Genomic DNA, 24,138 nt, shown 5'->3' with positions numbered 1-24,138 from the left:
CCCTTCCAATCCCAGTCCCAGTCTCAGTGTCAAGCAGGCCGGGACAAGCTTCAACACGGACCTTTATTGGGTGTGGTCAGTGCCGGTAACGCTGGACCCACCCGACCCAACAGAACAGCACAACAACCGCAACACTGGGAACAACCGTGCCCGGTGTGCAGCCAGCCACCCTCACGGGCTGTGCCCGCTTCATCCACCTGCCCGCACACAGCATTTTCTCCCTTGCTTTTCATCCCAGGGAAGTCTTCTCCCTGCAGGGCTACGTCGCTGCTGTTCCCAAAAAGATTGGAGGCTTCCAATGTGGTACCCTCCCCAAAACTGATTTGAATCAACCCAGCAGCCAGCACTGGCGATTAATGAGGTCTACCCAGCACATCCCCTGAGCCCAGGAGATGCCCTGACCCACAGGGACAACGCTGCTCCAACTGAGAGAGGCCTCAGGCAGGGCTGGTTACCTTCTGCCTCACTCCAGCCTGTCCCTGGACAACAGCAGCGCTTCAGCCAAGACCTGCAGCTGCTCCAAGACCTCTCGCTGCATCTCCACAGCCACGTGGAACACGCGGTGGTCAGAGCTGTTGTACATCACGGCGTTCTGGAACATGAGCATCAGGTCACACTGGAACTGCATCACGGACTGGATGTGTCCCTTTGTCAGCCTCCTCTTTATGCTGGATAAATCCATGGGTCTACAGAAGACACAGAGAAGAAGAATGAAACTGCAACTCAGGCCAGGCATCCTTTGGGATCTGCATGAATGTGCCTGTTCTCATTTCAGGGTGGCCCTGAAAGTACAGCTATTTTCAATCAATTTTATTGCTCAAGACACACAGTGGGGAGTGAGAAAGGCTTTTCTTCCAAGCCAGACAAACCAAAAGTGAGTTCAGCCAATGCGACACTTGCTATCCAATCAACTTGGCAGGTCATTAGCAGTCACCTCTGGAAAAAATGGGATGCTGAGCTCCAGAGAAGGCAAGCAGTAATTAGTCTTCAGGAAGTCAGTCCAGGTCTTAGTGGAGAAAGGAAAGTTACTAAAATAGGTATCTATTAAACCTCCTAAAGATCGAATGGTGCCACCAGCAAAAATAGCAGTGCTGGTAAGGGGAACATGATAGGGAATAAATATTACTTCCCTTATTTTGACAGAATGGGAAAATGAATGGCTGCAGAGAGGACAACTGTGACCAGAATAGAACATGATTCAGCTCTGAAAAAATGCCATTAATCTCTCTGGGAAATATTCTTATGACCCATTTCTGTGCTGAGAGTGAAACATCTGGGGCGCTCGCAGCGGGTGAGGAGGGGGCATCTCCTGAGGCACATTCCAGACATGGGGAGAAGGGACTGCTGAGCTGCAGGGCCTGGATCCCCTGCCCAGGGACTGTCCCTGGGATATGCCAGCCATGCAATGCCTGCACAGGGCAGGCACAATTCCCACCAGCTCCAGAGTCAGTGCAAGCTTCCAGGTTCTAATTACCCAGAAGGGAGTTTTACTGAAAGAAATCAGTGGGAGATGCTGGTGACAGCCAAACTCTGGAAAAGGAGGAAGGAAGCCATCCCACTGGCCCTTTGGAAACCAGAGAAGACAGAAAACAACCAGAGAGAAATCAGCCAGCAAGCACTTCCTCCACAAACTCACCTCTTTACCACATCCTTGTATCCAGGGGCTTGTTTCTCTGACACTGGCTTCAGGAACGGGCTGCTGAACCTACAGGGACAAGGACAAAGAATGTTCTCTGCCTGCCCCTGCACCAAAAATACGGAGCAGGGCTTGCCTCTCCCTGCTGGGGGCCACAGCCAGTGTTGTGCCAGCTGTGTAGGAAGCAGCATTTGGGCTCTGCCACTTTAAGCAGAGGAAATCAATATGCAGTGTTCTCTGCAGCTCTGCAGCAGGCAGCTGTTCCCCAAGTCCTGGGGAGACGGGCCAGCCCCAGGGAGGGGAGGACTAGGCCTGGTGACACAGGAGCTGGGACTCAGGGCAGTGTGTTCAGGACATGTTGATGCAGCCCTCTGTTCCCACATACCTGTGGCTGGCTATCATCCTCCAGATGGACAGGAGCCTTTTTTTGAGGATCAGGTGTTGGAGGGGGTTATTCCAGCTTGGCTGCAGCCTGTGGAGTGAAGATACTGCCAGATCATCATACTTGAGACAAAGTAGGAGGTGACACTTCTGCTGGCTCCCACCACATCCAGGTGGATGAAGCTACAAAAAGCCTGAGTGTGATGGTGGGAGTGTTCTGCATCAGAAAGCACAACTGAACATCCAGAATGCAGGAAGATGCAGGACAAGAGGTAAAAGCAAAGCTGAGATAAAGAGCAGCACCAAACTGGATAGAAAACCTCAAGCTGCTCTGCAGTTCAGAATTCACTGAGGTGTTTTTTTATGAAGTTTCTCTTCCTAAAACCCCACGGTTTTTTTTATTTGAAAAGCAGTCCAAATGATCACACATGTGGCAGAGTCTGCATCTGACTGACACACCTGCAGCTGCTCAAAGGGGGTTGGTAATGCTGGGCTGTGAATTGCCTGACAGAACCCGATGTCCAGCTCACACCAGGCCTACTTGACTTGAGAAAACATGTATTTTCCATTTAATCTCGTATTTAATCTCTACTCTTCTCACTTCATTTTAGGATGAATGCCCTATAATACCAGAAAATCCAGAGATAGCACAAGTTCCCTCCTTCCCTCCTGCTCTGCTTGGCTGTCTCTCCTTCCTGGATATGTCCTGTGCCATGCACTTGTTCTCACGTGTGACAAGGGAAATGGCTCTGTTCTGCAGAACCAGCTACTTACAGGTGTGTGTTGGGAGAGCCTGTGGAGTCCAGCACTGGGGCTGCAGAGCTGTTGTCACTGTTATCTTCATCCAGGGCCTGAGCACTCATCTCTGGTGGATGCAGCTCATCTAAAGGTGGTTCTCCAGGTGTCTCTTGAGTCTTGCCCTGAAGAGCACAGAGGATACATCTAAAAAGGCAGCACATTATCTGAAACCTTTATCTAGAAGCCAGCCTGCTGCATATCCCTTCCCTGAATCCTGGCTCAGCTGGGAGCTTGGTTGCTCTGTTACTCAGAGGATGCTGTTTGACCTCACTCAGACCTTCCCAGCAAGAGCTGTGTCTGATCTCTTGGATGGCATCCACCCCTGGCTGACACAAACACTGTGGAGCTGAGTGGTGCCCAGTGTTGTGTCTGTCTGCTCTCTGGGAAGAGTCATGGATGTAGAGAGGGCAATCAGGAGCTGAGGTAAGACTGCCTCAGGCTTGTTAAAGCTCCAGATGCAGATAACAGGAACCCCTAGAGTTCAACAAGGTTGTTTCCTCACAAACTCTCACGTTAAAATGACAGGGAATAGACTCAGCCAGGAAGGAGAGTGGTGCTGTGGTTGTAGTGGTTTTCCAGTAAAATGCTCAGTGGGATTTCATGCAGGAGCACCTCAGAATCCTCAAGAGATGTGAAGCATGAGCAGACTTCTCAGAAAGAAACTGGACACTGTGCTGTGTTTGGCTGTGACCACTGGGAGAACTGTGGGGGAGTTGCTGGGAATAACAGCAGTTGAGAGCAGAGTAGCTGCTGGGAATACACTGTCCTGGCTGAACAGGTGAAATCCTGGAGGTTATGTGTCTCCAGTGTCCCGAGTTTGCAAGAGAACAGGTGTGGAAAAAGGGCCCTGTTCCTCCACCACGGTGTTAATTTCCCAGGAATACCCAGCAGGCTGGTGTGAGCCCACAGCCCCCAAACACGGGACTGATGCAAACCCAAGCTAGACAGTGCCTGCTTCCAAGACATGACAGTCCCCAGGGGCAGATGGTTATTGCTGGCACAACCACGTGGGCCTGAAACCAGCCAAGCTGTGCTGCAAAACACAGCAATTAGAACCAGGCAAGTATTCCAACCTTGCCTAAAACCTGAGAGCAGCCTGCCAGCTCTCATGAGTCACCTTTACACTGCCAAGGAGCAATTCCTCCAACTCACATCTGAGGGTTTCATCTGTAACAAGCTTCCTGTTTATAAAAATACACAGCCATACATAAAAAACACCCTTCCCTCATACATTTCTTCTGTGTTCCCTTCCTGAGCGTTTTGTCTCCCCTCTCAGAACCTCAGGCTCCCCCATCTCTTCTAGAGCTGGTTTCCTTCACTGTTTCATCTCTCATCCAGGGCTAGAGGCTCTTTTAGGACCACCACTCTTCTACCTCTCTTCCCAGGGAGTGCTCTTTCTCATTTTTTGCCAGGATGTGTAGTTGACTTTCCTCTGCTCCTGAGACTGCTGTTCCTGTGGTCTTTTCCTGGCACCTCACTTCTCCCCCGTCACTCTGCTTCCCCGAGCCACAATAATCCCACGGAGTCTGTGATGACTCTTTGCTGCTAATGCAGAAAGATTCCAACATCTGGGTTACCTGCAAGACAGTGATTTATTACTTCAAGTTGTGAAGGCAAAAGGAAGAAGAAATAAACAGCAGAGATGCTATTTTTGCAATCACTCACGAACGCCTTTCCATTTTTAGGAATCCTTGCAAAATCTGATGAAGCCCTGTGTTATTATTACAGTGTCAGTTCTCTGACATTTCTGTGCTTAAGGGCGAGCTGTGTTTTGGCAAAGCAGCTGCCTGGGTGCAGTGTGAGCTCCGAATGGGAGGAAAGGCTGGGCTGGGGAGAAAGTGAACCCAGAGCTTCTGCTGTGCCTCCAGTCTGTTTCTGTTTGTGTGGATGGTCCTGGCCCTGAAAAGCCCAATGTTTCAGGAGGGCCTGAACTACTGCTGCCCACCTTCCTGTAATCCAAACAGCCCTACCTCCAAGAGGAACTGGAAAAGACTGTCGCTTTCACATGGCTTCTCTGCCTTGTGGTAATCTTCACTATCATCCTTCCAGAGAGGCTCACTCAGTTCCATCTCATGGTCTGTCTCTTGGCTGCTCCCCTCTCGCTTCCCCATGGCCAGCTCTTCAGTGTCTCTCCAGCTCCTCACATCCAGATCCAAGCTTGAATCCCAGTCAGGAAGAGACTGGAAATCACTGTTCTCTGACTTGATGGGAGATTCTAACTCGGACTGCCAGGCATGGCCCATCTGCAAACAACGAAAAGACAATGAAACAATGAAACAATGAAGATATGTACCCTGATCCAGAACTGCCAAGCCCAGCTCATTTCTTGACATACTTGGAAGGCCACAGCATGGGAAGGACTCTGAAGTGAGCAGCCTACACCTGAGCTCACCACACAGCACATGGCAGGGCTGCAGCTCTGCAACACAAACTGCTGCTTCAGAGCAACTGAATTTCAGGTTTTCTGGTGCTTTTGTTGTGCTCTCTCTCTGCTCCACTCAGTGGGTCACTCTGCTGAGGGCATGCTGAGCTGTCTGGGAGCATCTGGCTTTGCTGATGCTCCATATTTAAGGTGCTGAAGGCATCCAGCAAGCTCAGACCGAGTCCTGCTGGGGCTCCTCAGTTGCTGAGTGCTGGGAACAACTGATGACTCCAAGGACAACTCACTGAAATTCCACTTGTTGCACCAAGAACTTCTTATACTGGAGATAACTTAGTCCAAACCTTACAGACACAGTTTTGAAATTGACAGGTGTGATTTATCTGGATGGTGATATCTCATGTACCTCAGCCAGAAGAATTACAACCAGTCACACCCAACAGTTCTATACATTGCAGAAAAGAAAAGTTAAAGCATTAAGGAAGAAACCACTCATTTAATCTCTGTTGATTAGTCCATGCCTACATGTCTTCTATTCCATGAAAGCAGTCTGAGTCCTCTAAGCCTGGGGAATTGATTGCAGTCACAGTACAAAAGTAAAAGATGTCACAAAATCTGCGTCTTGCCACTGAATGGAGCTGCCTGGATGCTGCACCTATGGAGAATTCTATGCATTAATTAACACTGTCTTTAGAACCTTCAGTTAATTATGTACAACCCAATTTTTCAGAAGTTTTGTACAAGCATATTTCTCACTGATTGTCTTTTCCATTCTCAGGACTGCTAGCACAATTCCAAATTCAGCTTATGGTGCATAACAGGGAGAAATACAAAATCCACTGGGTCTGGGATGAGAAAACAGCTTTGCTTATTTTGTCAACTCGCAAGCAGAGCTGGGATCTGAAAGCCTGTCCTTCCAAAACCTCTTTCAAAGTTCTCTTCAGTGGCAGCAGATGAAATTTGATGAGGTAAGAGATAATATTACCTGCTCTCAGCTTCCAGGTGAGGGAGTTGGGCAAACTGAGATTCCATCTGAAGAGAAACCCTGTGCCTGGAGCTCTCTCCTGCAGCCTCAGCAGAGCTGCCACACGCAGAGGCACGGAAAAGCCTCAGCCCTGGGTAATCTGATCACTTGTGATCATCTTTCTGTGCTCCCCGAGGGATAAACGTTGAAAATCAGGAAGTCCTGGGAACTTGGGCATAAGATTAAAGAGATCTTCAGCCTTATGTTCAGTTTTACCAAATCTTGGAAGACTCAAGATGCCAGAGAGCAGAACAGTTAGTGCAAGACATGATGAGTGAAATAATCACAGACAGCTCAGCTCTACCCATTTCCGGACAAAATGACACAGACTTGAACTTTTAATTAAGAATTGCCTGACAGTTCTTAATTATGTTGGCTGCAGAAGTCACTAGCAAGGAACCTCTCTCAGACTGGAAAGTTTTAGTTCACTTTGCAGAGATCAGACACTGCACAACCCTTGCTGTTCTGGGAAAAAGCTGTTAGAAATCCAAAAGACAGCCTTTAAAAAGAACTTACATGTCAAAACAAGAAAAATGATAAAAGCCTGAATTCTAATAAACGAAATGTAGAATCCACATAAAGTAGGCAAAAAAGAAAAGAAAAAGAGAACAATTTGCTAAAGACATAAAAGCAAATAAAAACAAAAAACCTCATCAAAAACATCAGAAGCAGAGAGCTGCCAGATGATCAGTGGGGATGACACATGATCAGTGCCAAATATCTCAGTGGAAAATAGGGCCAGTTGGAAAAACCAAATTAATCATCATTATCAGCAGTTGCCACAGAGGAGCTCACACAAGACCTTCTCTTGGGATGGGTCTGAGAGACGATTTCTAATTAAAATGTCAACAGGGGAGATTTTAGAACAATTTGAGGGAGTGAATAAACCTTAGAACCCATTGGGATTCATTTGTGAGCCCTAAAGCAGCTTAAATATAACGTGACTGAGCCTATGCTGTGGAAGTTGTCATTTAAGAAGAAAACCAGAAAGGGGTGACAGTTTTATCTGTCTGTAAAAGGGTGGGTGCTGGGAGATGCAGCACAGTAAAACATCAGCCTTGTACTAGACAGATTAGAACAAAGTATTAGGAAGAAGAGAATTAATAAGTAGTCAGAGCATGAGATGATGAATTGGGAAAGAGGGAATGAAGCTCCATAGAGAAAATCATATTTAAAGCTCTTAAACATCATTAAAGACTATTAAAATGTCATGGGACAAGAGAAAAGGCTGAGAGAAAAATACCTGGTTTAGAGAAGAAACCAAAGGTAGGAAGGAAGAGCAAAGCTTGCCATGATGAAAGCAAGTTACCAGAGGGTCTGATAAAGGTCTTCTCCTGTGCTGCACCTTCAGTTTTCCAGCAGAGACAATGGCAGGACAGAGGTATTACAGAGAAATGGAGCCAGACTCTTCTCAGTGCCCAGCAGTGAAAGGAGACAGAGACAAGTTGTACCACAGGAAATTCGGACTGGGTATAAGGTAAATATTTGAAGCTGGCCCTGCTCTGAGCAGCTGAATGAAGTAAAGGAATGCACAGAGGTTCTTTCCAACTTAGAATCATGGAAAGAGGTTGGGTTGGGAGGGACCTTTAGAGGCTGTCTGGGTCCAGCCCCCCTGCCATAGGCAGGGACACCTTCCACTATCCCAAGCTGCTCAGTCTCATCCACCTTGGCCTTCAACACTTGCAGGGATGAGGTATCTACAGCTTCTCTGGATAACCTGTGCCAGGGCCTCAACACCCTCACTGTAAAAAAATCTTCATCCAGTCTAAGTAGGGCTTTTAGTTTAGAACCATTACCTTGTCCTGCCACAACAGGCAATGCTAAAATGTTTGTCCCTACCTGAAGTAACTCCATAAAATGCATAAAAAAGACCCCTGTAACTTTTTGTGCTATGAACTGAGAACAATAAAAATTCAAACCAGAAATTTGTCCCCAGGTTTAGCAGTGAAGGACAACCAATCACCAATCCAAAGGAGTTTCAGCATTTCCACATCAGTACGGTGACTCGTGGTGAAAATTCACCTCAGCAATACACGGGACTTGACACAGCAGGCATGGCCAGCTTCAACACTCAACTTGTGAAAATTGAGAGCTCTTACTGGATAAGGCAACAATGCCTCTGGTCTTAATCCCAGTGACTCAGTTTCCTGAAACCTGTCTACCAGAAAGCTGCACCCTGGACATGTTGTACATAGTGCAGAGCACTCCCAGCTGCTGCAACAATCAAGGATGGTGTCATTTTGTTGTTTTTCTTTCACCCGTGAAAGGTTGTGTGGGCAGAAAACATGCAAGTTTCATCTCAGGTCATATGAGCAGAAAAAGTGACTTGGAAATTCTCACAGAGAACTTAAACCATCATGTTGCTGAGGAAAAGGACAGTAATTCCCAGCAGAAACAGCACACAAGCTCAGACGTGAAACCAAGTACTGGAAATCTGTGTGCTGGGATCACAGATTTTCACTCTGACTAGTGCAGCCTCCACAGAGCTCTGGGGAAACAATGTCAAGTCCTTTTCAATGCATTTTCTCCTAAAGGTCCAACAAGACTGTGGTATTTAACTTCTCAAGGTTTGATCTCCAGTGTCACCACAGCAGTGCTGTATCCTCACACACTCAAGCAGGGAATCTTCCTCTCCTTCCAAGCACTGTGCAGCATTCCAGTGATTTATGGATTGTCTCTAACATCAGAGCTCTGCCATTCATGTGTGCTATAGGGATAACTGGAAGAGAATTGTATTTGCAGATATTCCAGGTGGGGATCCAGGCTTGTACAACAGGGTTCCTCCCTGCAGAGCTGTGATGCTCAGTACACTGCACACAGGTTTGTTCCCAGATTTTAATATACATCACATTTACACATCACTAGTAAAAATCTGTACACTTCACATTACAGTACATACGAGCCACCAGTTGCTAGCTAACACCAGAACACTGATGAAGCCCAAGACAACTGCCCTAAAACAGGCAGGGGGGCCGGTCTTCCCCTCTGGGGAAGTTTCTTTGGGTTACACATTCTGACAAGACACTGCTGTCCAGAAGGGCAAGCAAAGGTGGTGAACCAGGTCCCAGAAATGGACCTGCAGCTTTTCCTCCTCCTCCAACAGCTGTTAAGAGCTGTCTGCTTGTACTCCAGCTCCGAATGCCTGGGATTCTGCCGGGATTTTGTGTCTTCAGCATCATTTCTTCATCTTCATGTCCGCCTCGATGGCGCAGCGCCGCCCTCTGGTGCCTCCGTCCTGCTCACAAGGCAAACACACACAGTTACACAACCCCACAGGAACGTCCCTCCGGCACAGGGCAGGGAGGGAGGAAGGGAGGGAGGGAATTCTGCATCTGGCAACAACTTTTCATGCCTTCCCATCAGGACAAAGGGAAGCTGTCCCTGCCAAGGCCTGCCTGCAGACCTACCTAAAGTTGGATCTGGACACAGCAGGGTGCTGGGCTTGGCAGCATCTCTGCACTGCTGAAGCCAGGGTAGAGAAGCAACACCTCTGGACCAGAGAATGCATATAGTGCAGGTTTTCTCCTAAGCAGCAGATTCTAGCTTAAGGTGGAAAAAGGAAAACTGCTGACTAACCTACCTGATTAGCTGCTGATCCCTATGGGAAGTGCTCCTCCAGCTGAGTGACCCTGGCACTAGGCTCCCTAGTTCCTCCACACAGCTCTTTTCCATGAGCAGGTGAGCTGAGAGCTTCCTCTGATCCGCTGCCCTCTCTCTCTGGCTGATCTGCTGCCTCTCCTGGAGTACTCCTCTGTCTTTAGATACATGTGAGATACATCTTCCTCCTCTCTCTCCTCACAGTGACTCAGAGACTACGGGTTTCCCAGAGGGAGTATTTTTCCAAACACTTCCAGATGACCACAGGCACAGAGCAAGATATTTCTGCAGAGTCTTATTTGCTTTCTGAACCAGGAACGGATAAAGGACACACAGCTGACTCCTCATTCTCCCAAGACCTTTTGTACTGCCTCGGACGTGTGGAAGGGGCAGCTGTATAAACATGAGAGATGTAGGAACTACAGGACTGCACCAATTGGTTTGTCTTCCCACTTACATGGAAAGAAAGCAGGAGAGAAGTCATGGAAAAAAGCAAAAGCAGATGACAAAACAAAAACACTTGGAACCAGAAGAAAAGACTGAAGCCCCACCCGCTCACCCATTTTGAGAATAAGGGACTGAGATGTCTCTCCTCAGATCACAGTGGTGCAGCCCCCAAGTCAAACACACCCTGCTGCAGTGCTAAGGATGCTGTGACAGTGCAGTGATCACCCAGACAAGGAGCAGAGCACCTGGCAGCAGTAATGCAGAACCTGCTGGAGCCTTTCAATACTTACAAAGAGAGAGAGAAGGAAGGCAGGAGAGCCCATTGGGACACTGTCCTGTTAAAAGGCCAAACAGAAGGACTTATCAGGCATCAGCTACGGAAATGCACACACCACACAGAAGCACTGAGCCCACACACGAGCATAGAGGAATATGTGCCCCACTCCCCTTCCTGCAGGGCGTCAGTCTTATGCAGCAGGAACATAAAAACAGACAAAAAGAGGGATACTGCGAGAGCCAGAATGCCAGGAAAGGGATATTCCCTCCACAGCCACAGCAAGTTTTTCTGGTCTACCAAACAATTCCTGCTTGGTGCAGCTGTCACTAGAACTGAGCAGGCAGTCCCTGCTGTCACAGTGTTGTGTGCACCAGAGAGTACCTGAGATCACTTCATCACATGTCTTTACAGAAGAAAAAAACCACAAACGAACCTTCATTCATTAGATCAGTGTGGAATTCAAAGGTTCTCTGGTGTATTTTACACAGCAAACCAGAGATGACTGATTCTCTAGCTCTAAAAACCTGACTAGAAAGTGAAGGATATGGCAATTCCCTTCACCTTTCTGCCATACCAGAGAATCACAGAATCTGTGGAGTTGGAGGAGAACCACACAGATCACTGAGTCCGACTCCCTGCCCTGCAGGCCCATCCCCAAGAGTCACACCATGTGCCTGAGAGTATTCACACCTCAATACTCTGTTCATTTCCCTGCAGTTTTTATCACTTGTTTTTAAAAACAGGTAATAGAAGTATTTGGATTACAGGAAAAAACTCAAGAGACCTGTCTCTGGAATTCTGTACAGTTCCAGAATCGAAATCTAATCAATAGGCATATTTAAAGAAAATTTGTTCACAGGAAGATGCTGGTGTGGGTATTTGGTGTGGGAACTTCATGCAGTATCCTGGGATTCTTCAGAAGATCCCAAGTGCCCTTGCACAGGGTGCAGCATTCTCACCTTCTCCGAAGCATCCTGCTTGCGAGTGGAGTCTCGCCCCCGCAGGCTCTTTGCACTGATCCCTGACTCTGATGTTTGCATCATCAGTTGTGTGGCCAGAAATTGCTGCAAGGAAACCACACTCTGCTAAGATTGTCAGGCAAAACAAGTTCAGTAAGTGCATGTCAGTTAACTATCACAGACCACAGGCTGGGAATGATTGGGTCAGAGGCAGTTTCAGTTCCTTGTGTGCTGCTCAAAATAAGTTCCTCAATTTACCTCAGAAGCCACAAGTCCTGAGGAACTACAAAACCCCAATTCAAACTCTGTTAGCCCTGCCAGCTGGGACATTCTGCTTCAAAGGATATTTTAAATAGCATAAATTCACAGGGCAGTTTCATGTGCACTCTGTATCAACATAAACCAGCACAGCCACCCAAAGAAGCCGTTGCGTCCCCTGTCATTCACCGTTCTTGTTGCTTGCTTCTGTTCCTGAACCACACCCTGGTTCTTGCTGGCCTAAGCATTTCCCTGAAGGAAATTACATTTGAAATTGGTCTGGGATGAACATATAAAAATTTTTGCTGTGTTACTTTTAATTTGCCCACAATCTAGTTCAACATAAACACCTGAGAGCTGCCATGAGAGAGAGAAGCAGGGAAGGACAGGACCCAGTGCATTCAAACACACTGAGAGTGAAACCGTGGTCTCACAGCCAGATCTGCGGAGAGAGGAAGATGTTCTGTCCTGTGCTGGCCTCAGCTCAGTACTTTACCTGGATCTGCTCCAGGACATCTCTCTGCATCTCCACAGCCATGTGGTACACATCATGGTCAGAGCTGTTGTACATCACTGCATTCTGAAACATCAGCATAATATCCCGCTGGAACTCAGCTGTGGTTCGGATCAGCCCGTTCTCAATGTTCTTTTTGATGGTGGATAAATCCATTGGCCTGTGAAAGAAATGCAGGCAAAATTGCAACAGAAATGCTTAATTCTTCCCCATCTCCTTTGGAAACAGCCCTGGGTCTGTAACTTGTTTAGGTACAGCCTATTTCATTTAGCTGAACAGGTTCTTCCCCCATGGGCTGTGCTCCCCAGCTCCAAGGCCTGGGTCAGAAGACAAAAGGTGCCCAGCAGTTACCTGGAATAGTAACAACAGCCTCAGAGATCTCTCAGGAGAAGCACTTGCCTTCTCCAGATACCACTGACAGAGAAACTAAGGAGCTAAAGCTGCAGCCACTGAACTTGAATTGTTTACAAGAGATTTCAGCAGCTAGCAGGGGATTCTGGTAACTCTTCCAGAAAAGACCACCATCTAGGACAGCAAAAAATGTTGACTAAAGAAGAGCTTTTAGGAATTCAAAAGGTTAAATCCTAATCTTCGATAGAAACCGGGAGAAACAGATCAGTTTCATCTTACTGATAAAATGTTCTGTGTAACTCAGCATACACAAAGTCAGGACTGTGTACAGGCATGTGCCTGTTACTGATGATGACTCTTGTCTTGGGGAAACCTGCTTCTGACTGAATCATGTCAGAAAAAGAATACTTTTCCAAGTCTGAACAGCAGGCAAAAACTACATTGTTCCTGCCAGAAATCCCTACAAATATGCAAACATACAGAGTTGTAGTGACAGAAGACTCCTGAGACTTACCTCTGCACGATGCTGTGGTAGCCTGGTGCTATGTCATCAGTTACAGGCTGTAGGAAGACATTGGCATACCTACAGAGAGAAAGAGTCCACTCAGTGCCTGTTCTTGCTGGTAAATATTTGTTTCATGCTGTCCTGTTTATTTGTCTGTAACAATGATTCATCATCTCCTAAGAGAGATAAGCCTCTGAGATGGGAGAGTGGAGACTTGTCTAGGATTAGTCACTTCTTTCTGCCAAATATCAAACTCACCTGTGATTAGCTGCTGCTCTCCAAACCAGCATGATGGCTTTCTTCCAGATCTTCTGAGCCTGTATTGCTTCCTGGTCCTCACTGCACACTGAGCTGTGAAGAGAAGAATGTAATTCCTTCAGGAGTCTGATCACTGCTTCAGAGCAGAAAACTCATGGTTTGTTTTGTCCTTGACATGCCCACGCTAATCCACACCAAAGACAGAAGGAAAAAGTGGGAGCTGGTACTGGAGTGCTGTCTGCACACTTGCCATTGCAAGCAAGAACCAAACAAAAATCAACAAATTCTCCCTTGGGATCCACTCAGCAAACCAGAAATGGGGATCCTCCATTCCCTGTGTGCCCTGACACTCACAACTGCGAGGAGGCCGGGCTGCTGGGGATGGAGTCGGCGAGCGCGTGGGACTGCAAGGGCGCGTTGTGGACGCTGAAGCCGTCATCGCTCTCGCTCACGGGGGGTTCGTTATCCATCTCTGAGAGATACCCCTCACCCTGGTCTTCTTCTTTGGGTTCCTCCAAACTGGCAGCCTCACTGGCACCATCCTCATCATCCTCCTCACCCTGCCCATCCTGAAACACAGAGTCCATCAGCTGGCACAGCCAGCTACAGCAGCCACTCAGCGCCTCCAAAGCAACTAGGGTTCTGTGAGCAAAGTGATTTTCTTGTGAGATTGCTGACAACTGCACAGGCATTTCCACAAAATCCCAGTCTCTCCAGCCTGCCCTGCTTCTCCCCACAGACCCAGAAGCACATAAACAAACACCTTTACATTCTGAAGCAATTTCCCCTTCAGCTGCAGACTGCTCACCTCCCAGTGCAGAAAGCTGAACACAAGCTTTGCCTTTCAGCAGGCAGCAGTAGCAAGATGTTGCTAATAAACTCAAGATGACTAAAACCAACTGGGAATTACCTTCATCTGACTCCTAAACAGGGCTTGGGCCTCCTCCTTCATTGACTCTGTGAAAGAAAGAAATGCAGAGAGATTGATTCTCCTAAGCAGCCTTTCCTACAAAAGCTCCTGCACCAATGCCTACTGTCCTGCAGTAATTAACACTTCCTACAGGTATCTTTTCTCCCTCCTCCCCAAAAAAACCTGAACCAGATAACTAACAACTATCCAGCTAATAATGTTGCATGTAAAAGATTTCCTAGCTGAATTAAGTTACCTGACAGCTCAAATTTGTGCTGAACATCAGCCTGTGAGGAGTCTTCACTCACATTTGGGACTTGTGGAGGGGATGAATCATCATCAGGTGGGGTCTGGAGGGAAGAGAAATGCACAAATCTAGATGTTTGTGTCAGCTTACTTCAGTGAAGGTGTGGGCACATCTCACTCACTCTAACCTAACTCCAGGCAGTGAGGTTCTCTGAGCACCTTCCCAGCAGCAATTCTGCACATGGATGGGGGAGATACACAAAGGTACTGCCTACAGCAGAGCTGCTCTGCACATCAGCAGCCTGACTCCCAGGAAAACAGTCAGTCACATTCACTGAAGGGTCACTTCAACCCAGCACTCATCCTTCCTCTAAACTTTGCTCCTAACTGCCACAACTGCTCCTCTCTTTCCCCACACCAGTTCCAGACAGCCTCTGTGACCACATACCTCTGTCTTCACTGGATTGAGCACTGCATCTTCTCCCTGGGATGACTCTATCTTGATTTCAGAAGTCTCTCCTGATGCTACAGCTGCTCTTTGATCTTCCTCTATCTCTTGGTTTCTAAGCTCTGGTGTTTCTGTCACTCTTGCAGTTGCTGGTATTGTTTCTTCAGGGCCCAGCTGACTCTGGTCCTGCTCTGCAAGTTCAGTCTTTATTTCTGGCCCCAGCTCATTGATACCCATTAGGTCTCGAATCCCCTTTGCCTCTGGTTCCTCACACTCCAATCTCTCCTGCTTCACAGTCACAGACACTTGTGGCATCTGGGCTTGTTTCTCATGCTCCTGACGAATTGAATGCTCCCATGGGCCAGGAAGGGTCTGAGGGTCATCGGTATCTTCGCAGAAAGAAGACAGAGCAGCTTCAACAACTGCTGCATCCAGGACTTCAGGGTGGTCATCTACCTTTATTGTCAAAACAAACACATGGCAGTGCAGGCTGAGGTCAGAAAGAGTGATTAAAAAGAAGCTCATGTTATTTGGTACTGAGACAACTGTGGAAATCCCAGTCTACTCTGTTTACAGAGTTGCCATTTGCAGCAAGATTTGTATCACTCCCTGGGGGAGTTTCTCCTGAAGCTTCAGTTTCTGAAATATGGCACTCCTAGAAAGGATTCTGTGAGCAGTGCTCATCTGTCTGCCAGAAACATGACCCAAACTCTACCCTCCAAGGAAGAAAGACATTTCTTTTTTGTACTCTGAAAAGGAGCACCAGTGTCAGACATGCAGCAGTGGTATCCTTTCCTATTGATCTGGAAAATGATGGTGAGAATGGGAATTCTGCAATTGTTATTTCTTGGTTGTTTAAATTAAATTGGTCAACAGCAATCATTTGAGATTAACCCAACTGAATGTGGAGCAAAAGGCACTGGCATTCTGCTTTCCCCATTTACCTTGTCCTCAATGATGGCTATAATATTTCCAACCGTATCGAAGTCCAGCTCTTCCCCCGTATAGGACACAGCAATATCCATTTTTTCAGCCAGATCCAGATCTTCTTTCCCATCCATGCAGTGATCTTTGGAAGATCCTGCAGTGTTGCCAGCCCCAGAAGCCAGGCAGTCTTTCTTGATGGAATCAATGATCATTGATATTTCACTGCTGTCCATGGACACTGTCACAGTATGGGAATCTGACACTGCCTCCATGGAAACACAGGCTTCTGGCTGGCTCACTGCACAAGGATGAGAGGGACAGTCAGAGACCAAGCTGGAGAAGTCCCCACATAAACAAACACTGCAGTGGGTAAGACCAAGCACCAACCACAAGTATCCCAGGCCCACCCACCCCACCACAGCTTAGATTAACAAAAGGCAAATATGGGTTTGCTTTCCCACAGGAGAGATTCCAACCCTTGAACCACAGTCCAGCAAATCACCAGCACTCCCACCCCCACCCAGCAAACCCTGTTTAAAACCATCTGTTTACTCCAGAACCCAGCCATAACCATCCTTTTTGGCCAGGATGGCGAGTCTGAGGTGATAAAACCCAGCTGAGAGCTCGCAGGGCGCTGATCCCAGGCCGCTGGAAGCTCTGCTTTCCAGCAGGACGTGACCTCTGAGTGCGTAGCTCAGGAACGCACCTGTGGCTATGCTTTCTGGAGCTGCAGCTGGTGGCACAACGGCTGGTGCTGACAGCGTGGGCATCATGACAATAGTGGCCTGGGACACAGGCTCTACGGGGGGTGGCAGGAGCTTAGCTGGAGGCTCGCTGGCAACAGCGGAGAAGGAAGCAAGAGGTGAGGTGAACTGTGCAGGACCAGCTTCTAAAAGCCGGGAAAGCGTAGGAGCACCTAACAGAGAGTAGAAGGGAAAAGCACATGAACAAGAAGCAGCCACCACTCAAGTCCACAAAGCCACCACTGGGCTCTTCGCTGTCTGGTGGCTTCTTCTGGGAAAAGACATGGAGAGATAACTAGAAAAGAGTCCCAAAAGCTGTACAGAGAACCTGCACCAAAAAATGCATGACTCCTGTTGTGTGTGCAGTCTGAGGCGGAATCATGCAGCCACAGAACACTGCACTCGCTTTAAGGGCTGGACAGACTAAGCAACACATGCACAGAGATGCCCTTCCAAAGGCTCATCCCAAAACAATTATGGGAAATCTGAAAAACAGTGCTGAGAGAGCACACAAAGTAAGCCAAGACACACAGTTGTCACAGGAGCTGGGAGGGAGCGGAGGGGATCTCTCTGCAAGTTTTTCCTGGAGAATTCCTCTTATATCAAAGGTTGCGATTTATTTTAGCTGTAACTTCCAGTCTGAATTTAGTGAACTGTGTTCAGAAATTTAGTGAATTTAGTTAATTAGGTCTGGACCAAATTAACAGGTCTTAAAAAACCAGATGTGAATAAGGAAAGAAAGATTACTTGTATGGAATTCTATATGAATAAATGACATAAATTCTCAGTTGCAGACAATGTGATTAAATCACTGGTCAGCAAGAGCTGAGGAAAAAAAAACTTTAGGCAGGTTGTTCTGAAAAAGCCCAATGCAGAGTCCTGCACTGTCCCCCATACCCCCACTCTGTGGAACTTCCTCTTGAACTCAGTGGTCTAACTCTCAACAGACCTTTAAGATACAGGAGAGGGAAGGCACACAAGTTCTCCAGATCCACAGGGAGCTGTGGTTTGACACACTGGGGATCAGATCTGGACCATTTTTTCCTCAACTCCCTGTGAACAAACCCTATCTTTCTACACTCAAATCCTGGTTATCAGCCAGTATCAAACCCAGAAAACCAGACTGCATAATCAGGACTGAATCAAGCCAAATTGTTTCAGTCACTCTTTTAAGGGTTAGGGTCTTCTTAAAAAGTAGGGGTGAGATGGACAGGGGTCCATCTCCACAGAAATAGGGTCCACCCACAGAAATAGGAATACAACTCATAGAGAATCCCCCAAACCAGCCAGCTAGACATCATCTTTCTCCCAAGAAAGTTCACAGAACAGTCTGAAGGCACACCTTAAGGGAGAACTGTACAGGGAGAGGCCCGAGTTACCTGAAGCAGCCGGAGATGCAGGGACAGCACCAGGTGCCGACTGCATTTCCCCACTGTGCAGCACTGGAAGGACACTTCCTACCTCCAGCAGCACTCCAGAGCTGTTCATGTGACCAGAAGCCACTGCCATTTCATTTTCACCAACCTGTCAAAGGAGGATGAGACTGAAGTTCCTGGAGGTACCACCACACCAGTGATTCTCTGCCAGATGTGAACCTCCATGAACAGCACCAGCATCTGCTGTCCCAGCATTTCTTCTGCACTTTTTGTTCAGGTTAGTCCCTGCCTGAGGCCCCTCATACATGACAGTCTAAAACTGTTGCTGTTCTTCAGCTGTGACACAGCAGCAGTGCCACCTTCCTTTGAGGTGAGGCCAAGTGCATCATTTGCTCCATCCCAGTCCTTCTGTTCAAGGACCTCACAATCCTCTACACATAACTCTCTCTACACCCTGAGATGGCACAGAAACATCCCTTGTTTTTAACTGAGAGAAGCAGAAGTACCAAGATGGAAAGGAACTTGATCAAGGTCACACAGTGAACCTGTGATAGACCCTGAAACAGATGCAAACCAATCCTGTTCCTACAAAGAAAACTCAGCCTTACACAGCCATTATCTTTCCCTGCTCCACTTGATGTTACATCCTGCAAACACAAAATCCACGGAACATTTACTCAAGGTAACAAATAGAAAAAACTCTAAATCTGACTACTGTGAAGAAAAAAGTCAACAGCAACACACCTACTCCACCACAAAAGCACTAACCCAGGTAATCTGTGTCACAAGCAGGCTGATGGCTGCTGTTCTCAGACTGGGCTCTGAACAGTGTCAGCATCTCCTAAGACTTCCTGAGTCATTAACAGCACAGGTGGGTTCTCATTACAGTGATTTTAGTAACTGTCTACAATTAGGAGAAAACTGAAGCATTTCTATACAGATCATAAATGCCATTCAAGGATTCCCTACTCTTGTGCTAAGACACATTAAGAATATTGAAACATAACTTCTGACAAGGTGTAAAGAATTGTGAGCCCAGTGTAGGAATCACCAGGAACAGCTCCATGGAGGCTGATGGGGATGATGCTGACTAACAAGTTCCCTCCCCTGAGGAGAACAATTTCCTCTAGCAAACCCTGCAACTCCAACTCCTTATGACTGAGGGGACAGCCAGTCCTACGTGCTGCACAAGCCCTGCAGTCCTGCTGGGAAAGGGGCTCACCTCTGCAGCTCACAGGGGTATTTATACCTCTCAGATTATCACTTCTGCTGAGACTCTCACAAAACTGCACATTTTTAAAAATTCTTTGCAGATCCCCCTTTTTCAGTGGGAGAGTCTGGAGCAAATTGTTTGTGTGCTTGCATATATGAGCAGAGAGCTCCATACCAGCCTGGGGCTTGTGGGCAGGAGACTGCCCTTCTTCAGCAGCTCTGAGAGCAGAGGGGAAGGAGGCGGAGTTGCTTTTTGTCCTAGCATCTTTTTCTGGGGTGAATCATCAGTGACTGGGGTCATGGGGGCATCCAGGGGAGCAGAGCCTGGAGGGGTGTCAGGGATTCCAATGAAGGAGGCAACTGGGGTGCTGGGCAATGTCCCTGGCGTGACCTGAGAAAGAGAAAAACCACACTGTTCAAAGCCACACTCCACCACACGGACCAGCCCCACTTGCTGCTTCCCCCAAGAGCATTGATCCAGCACACCACAGACACCTACTCCATTCACTCGCTGCCCCTACTCCAGGCATGTGCTTTCACCCTTTCCCTGCCCTGCAGAGCCACTTCCCAGGCACTCACAGACTGCCTGGCCAACCCACTGATGCCCCTACATGGCCTTTGATCCAGGCACCGGATCACCACAGACAGGGAAAAGGACATGGATCTCGAGCAGCACTGTCACCAACCACACTACAGCACCTGAAGTCTGCAAAGCAAGGCAAGGGCTTCTCCCCAGGCCCCTTCTCTGTGATGGATGCAGAGCCCCATGTCCCAAGCTGGGCTTCCCTCCTACCCGGAGAAGGCTCCTTACCCCTGGACTGGCCTCATCCCCAGCGGGCTGGGACAGATCTCCGAGGGAATAATCCCCGCCCGGGGAGGTGGAGCCAGCGGGAGAACGAACCATCACCCCCGTGAGCCTTCGAGGTGGGTTCTTAATGGCCTGGCGAGCTGGAAGAGAACAGAAATTAAAGTGAGATTCCATGACTCCATCATGGACAGTCCCCACGAGTTACCTTTGACTTTATCCTGAAGAACTTTAAGAGAACAAGTTATGTCATAGGAATTTCTTGCAGCCCACTAGGCTCAGTTCCCAGATAATCCTAATTTTGGGTAATGCACTTCAGCTGCAGGTTTCTCTAGCAGTTGGGTATTCACCACCTCCCACCACCAAATCAAAGAGTTATGAAGAACTGAACATTCAGAATAGAAGCCTCTTCCTTTTACCTTCAGTGACCAGGGGAAACTGAAGGTGTGAAAAGCCTGACATTCTAACACAGAGCTCTTTACTAATCCTGATTTCCACTTGGATACACCTTTCCTGAAAATTTTGTTCCTTTTTCAGAAACCTCTGCCTTTTACCCTGTTACAAATATAGTGCTGGAAAGAGAATACAACCTCTTTCTCCAACTCTAGGGTCAAGGAATTCCTCCTGCAGGTCTTAACAAGACTTCAGTATTTTCTAAATGTTCTTATAAATATATGCATTGGTCTGAGGAAAATGAAGGCAGCTCATTTCCATCTTACCCTGATAAGCAGCATCTGTAGCCTTCCTCTTGACTTCTGCCTCCTCTTCTTCCATTTTTTTCTTTCTGTATTAAAAACAAAAAACCTCTGTTACAGGGTGTCTCAGTTTCTCTTAATTCCCCCTTCAAAATGAGTTTTACTAACGCCCACCCTGTTATCTCCAGACAACATCAAACCACTCCTGTGGACTCAGGCTCAAATCCCCCAAGGCGAGCAGCAGAGCCAGAGAATGACACAATGGGCTGGAAATTTCACTTCCAGATGATTGTCAAAATGAAGGCAGCAAACATGGTTCTGCAAGCCATGGCCAAGCTTTTTACTGAGCAATTCCAAAGGATGCTCCACACCAGCTGGTATCCCCCAGTCTGAGCTAAGTCCCCCCTCAGAGGCCAAAGCATCAGCCCAGCTGCCCCATTTCTCTTAACCCAAACTATCTGGAGCAAGAGATGCTGGACAGAGTGTTAGGAAACTACAGTCTCAGAAGAAATAATTCAATAACCCACATCATGATCTCATTGCACAGCTCCTCCAGTCTGTTATCCATGTGTCCGGCCTGGATCAGCTCTGCATCCTTCTTGAGTTGTCTGAAATCATAAAATCTTTTTAATTTCTGATCACTGAACTGGACACCTTAAGCAGCATTTTCACCCCAATCACCATCCCACTTAGACTCTTTTTTCAGGACAGGACTCTCAGATGTGCAACATTTTAACACTTCTGTCATGTACCTGTATTTTTCCTGTGTTTCTTTTATAATTTTCTTCAACTCCTCAACCCGCTCTGCAGTCAGTTTCCGCACAATAACATCTTCCACAGTTTCCACAACTTCTCCTTTCTCACCACGTTTCCTTCTACAGAGTAAGAGAAAAGAAAAACTCAGACACAAACCACACCAGCTCTTCTTTCATAAAAGGCTGCTCTCTGTCATTCATGACATGCTCATGCCAAAAAAATCAACTTCCTCCAATTCCCTTAAATTATACTGAACAATGTTCAATCCAACCACAATGTTCAAACAATCTCTTCAGCAAATTTTTGCTAATTCACCTAATGTTAAAATCTTCAAGAACAGATCAAAGATGCAAGAACACTAAAAATTTTCAACCTGAAAATAATCCTTCCTTCAAGAGGAAATTCTTTTCTCCCCAGGAAGAAACATTTATTTTTTTCTTCACTAACTCTACTAAGTCCTTTGATTTTGTAACTCCAGTGCTGAAGATCATTCACAAACAAATCAGTCACACACAAATATTACTTTTAAACATCCCATCTTTAAGTTTATATCATTTGAAGTCCCCAAACAAAATGCCTAGAATTAGAAGAGTAACTGAGATCCCAGAGCTCTAGTAATAACACTGATAAGAAACCACTGCAAAATAGTGACAAATACAAAACATCTCCCTTCTCACTCTGTCTCTTTTCTACCCCTATTCTGAGTGATAAGTTTATGTATAAAGCTTCTGATCAGTAAGATCAATAACATGCAGTGTTTTACTCCAGCCAAATAAATATTATCTTTCCCATCTGACAAACCCTGAACCCACTGTCCCACAACAGCTATTCCATCTGAATTTTCTCATTCTGAAATTCTCCTTTTAGGAGGAGGGAGAAAAGTAATTTATCAGTGACAAGGAGTTTGCTGTAAGAACCCACAAGTGCCCCCTCAGCTGCTGCAGGCTGTGCTGGGGTCAGGCTTTGTACTCACTTAGGGGTCTCTGTGGTCTCCAAGAGCTCTGAGTACTGAGATGCACAGTGCTGAGAAGAAAAAGAGGAAGTCAGAGGACAGTTTGCTTGCCCAAACAGCAGGACACACCAAAATATATGGACATGCACAAATTCCTGAAGGAACTTCACAGCTCAATCACATGGCTAGTGAAGAATCTCTTTAGTTAGTCTTACTTGATAACTGTGTACTGGATAAAGTACTGAACAATTAATCCTTAATTCATCCTCAATATGGCATTTCTGATTGTGCAGAGGTTTGGTGTCCAAGATTCAAATGTGTCTTACCTTTTGGGAAAACCAGTCAGGTGGGCGTCCTGGCTCTGCAAAAGGTTTGATGGCTCTGCTGACTGAGACCCTGTGGGAGGGAAATGGCAAGTCACCACCAACTTACCTTCTCCCCACACCAATATACAGAGAACAGATGAAAACCTCTCTTAACATCGTTGCATAACCCTGCTAAATATGATAAACTCACCACGGAGTTGTACAAGTCTAAAAAATATTTGCCCGCTTCTAATAAACAGCAACTTCACTCCTTTGCTTTGAAAAGGAGTGAATTTCTTGCATCTGGTTACATGATTACATTTCCACAAAACCCTTACTTTAGTGAGGAGAAAACAGAGCTATAGGTTCAGTGCACACAAATCTGTTACGAAATATCTTTGTTGTCCACAACTCACCTCATCTAATTATGAACACAGAATCACAGAAGGGGTTGGGAAGGATCTTAAAGATCATCTTGTTCCAACCCACTGCCATGGGCAGGGACATCTTCCACTATCCCAGGTTGCTCCAAGCCCTGCCCAACCTGCACATGGACACTTCCAGGGATGGGGAGCCACAGCTTCTCTGGGCACCCTGTGCCAGTGCCTCACCTCCCTCACACTAAATAATTTTTTCCTAATCTCCAACCTAACCCTCCCTCTGTCAGTCTGAAGCCATTCCCTCTTGTCCTGAGACTTCATGTTCTTGTGCAAAGTCCCTCTCTCTCATCAAAGCTCTCATCACTCTTTATTTTGATTAACACACCTCTACTTTTACACAGTAGTTATGAAGGCAACAAAATGCCTGTCCAGGTCCACCTTCAACACCTCTTACACCCCACCTCTGTTCTGAACAGAGGCAGCGGGGTGAGCCCTGTGCCGTGCCCCGGTGCTCTGCACATGCCGCCCGCCTTCCCCGTACCAGTTCTGGTCGCCGCTGCGCATGACGGAGGATGCCAGGCAGAGCTTCTCGCGGATGGACCAGGGCTCGGTGGGGCCGGCGCTCAGGAGCTTGTGCTCTGCGGGACAGGGCAGGAGTGCGCGGGGGCAGCGCCCGGGCACACCGGGACTCGAACCCGCGGTTCCCACGGCTGGTCCCGCCCCTCCCGTGCTCTTTGGCCCCGCTCCTCCCCGGACCCATTGGCCCCGCCCCGCCCGCCCCACCGTCGGCTCTTCCCGGGATGGTGCTTCGCAACCGCTCCGTTCTCCTCGGGCCATTCCCCTGCCTCTTTTCCTCCCCAGCCCCGCCGCCGCTCGCTCCCCACCGCGTCTCCCACCCAGCCTCGCACTCACTCCCCGGCCCCGCCGCCATCTTCCCCGCCCGGCCCTGAGGGAGACAGGGGCGGCACCGCGCGCAAAGCCCGCCGGGAGGCGGCTGG

At 47.6% G+C, this 24,138-nt stretch overlaps 1 protein-coding gene across 4 annotated transcripts; it reads right to left on the bottom strand.

Moving 5' to 3' along the window:
* Positions 1-44: 44 nt before the first annotated feature.
* Positions 45-24,135, bottom strand: BRD8 (bromodomain containing 8). 4 transcript variants are annotated; one of them, XM_015641676.1, is made up of 27 exons: positions 24,053-24,135; positions 23,682-23,778; positions 22,782-22,851; positions 22,477-22,526; positions 21,500-21,622; positions 21,275-21,355; positions 20,772-20,836; positions 20,059-20,195; positions 19,423-19,638; positions 18,039-18,183; positions 16,623-16,832; positions 15,934-16,214; positions 14,990-15,445; positions 14,552-14,645; positions 14,296-14,342; positions 13,740-13,954; positions 13,386-13,478; positions 13,137-13,205; positions 12,254-12,431; positions 11,500-11,604; positions 10,554-10,598; positions 4,786-5,058; positions 4,189-4,392; positions 2,792-2,937; positions 2,022-2,108; positions 1,637-1,705; positions 45-686 (listed from the first exon to the last, which is right to left on the bottom strand). In XM_015641676.1, the coding sequence occupies exons 1-27, from the start codon at positions 24,069-24,071 to the stop codon at positions 464-466; spliced, it is 3,798 nt and encodes a 1,265-aa protein (XP_015497162.1). In that variant the 5' UTR covers positions 24,072-24,135; the 3' UTR covers positions 45-463. The 4 variants fall into 4 exon arrangements, with proteins under 4 accessions (XP_015497162.1, XP_015497164.1, XP_015497165.1 ...); XM_015641678.1 differs by lacking the exon at positions 16,623-16,832; XM_015641679.1 differs by lacking the exon at positions 19,423-19,638.
* Positions 24,136-24,138: the final 3 nt, after the last annotated feature.

This window comes from Parus major, chromosome 13 (genome assembly GCF_001522545.3).
Source record: "Parus major isolate Abel chromosome 13, Parus_major1.1, whole genome shotgun sequence".
NCBI lineage: Eukaryota > Metazoa > Chordata > Aves > Passeriformes > Paridae > Parus > Parus major.
Note: the sequence above shows the minus strand (reverse complement) of the source record. Positions and strands in the feature narration are given on the sequence as shown.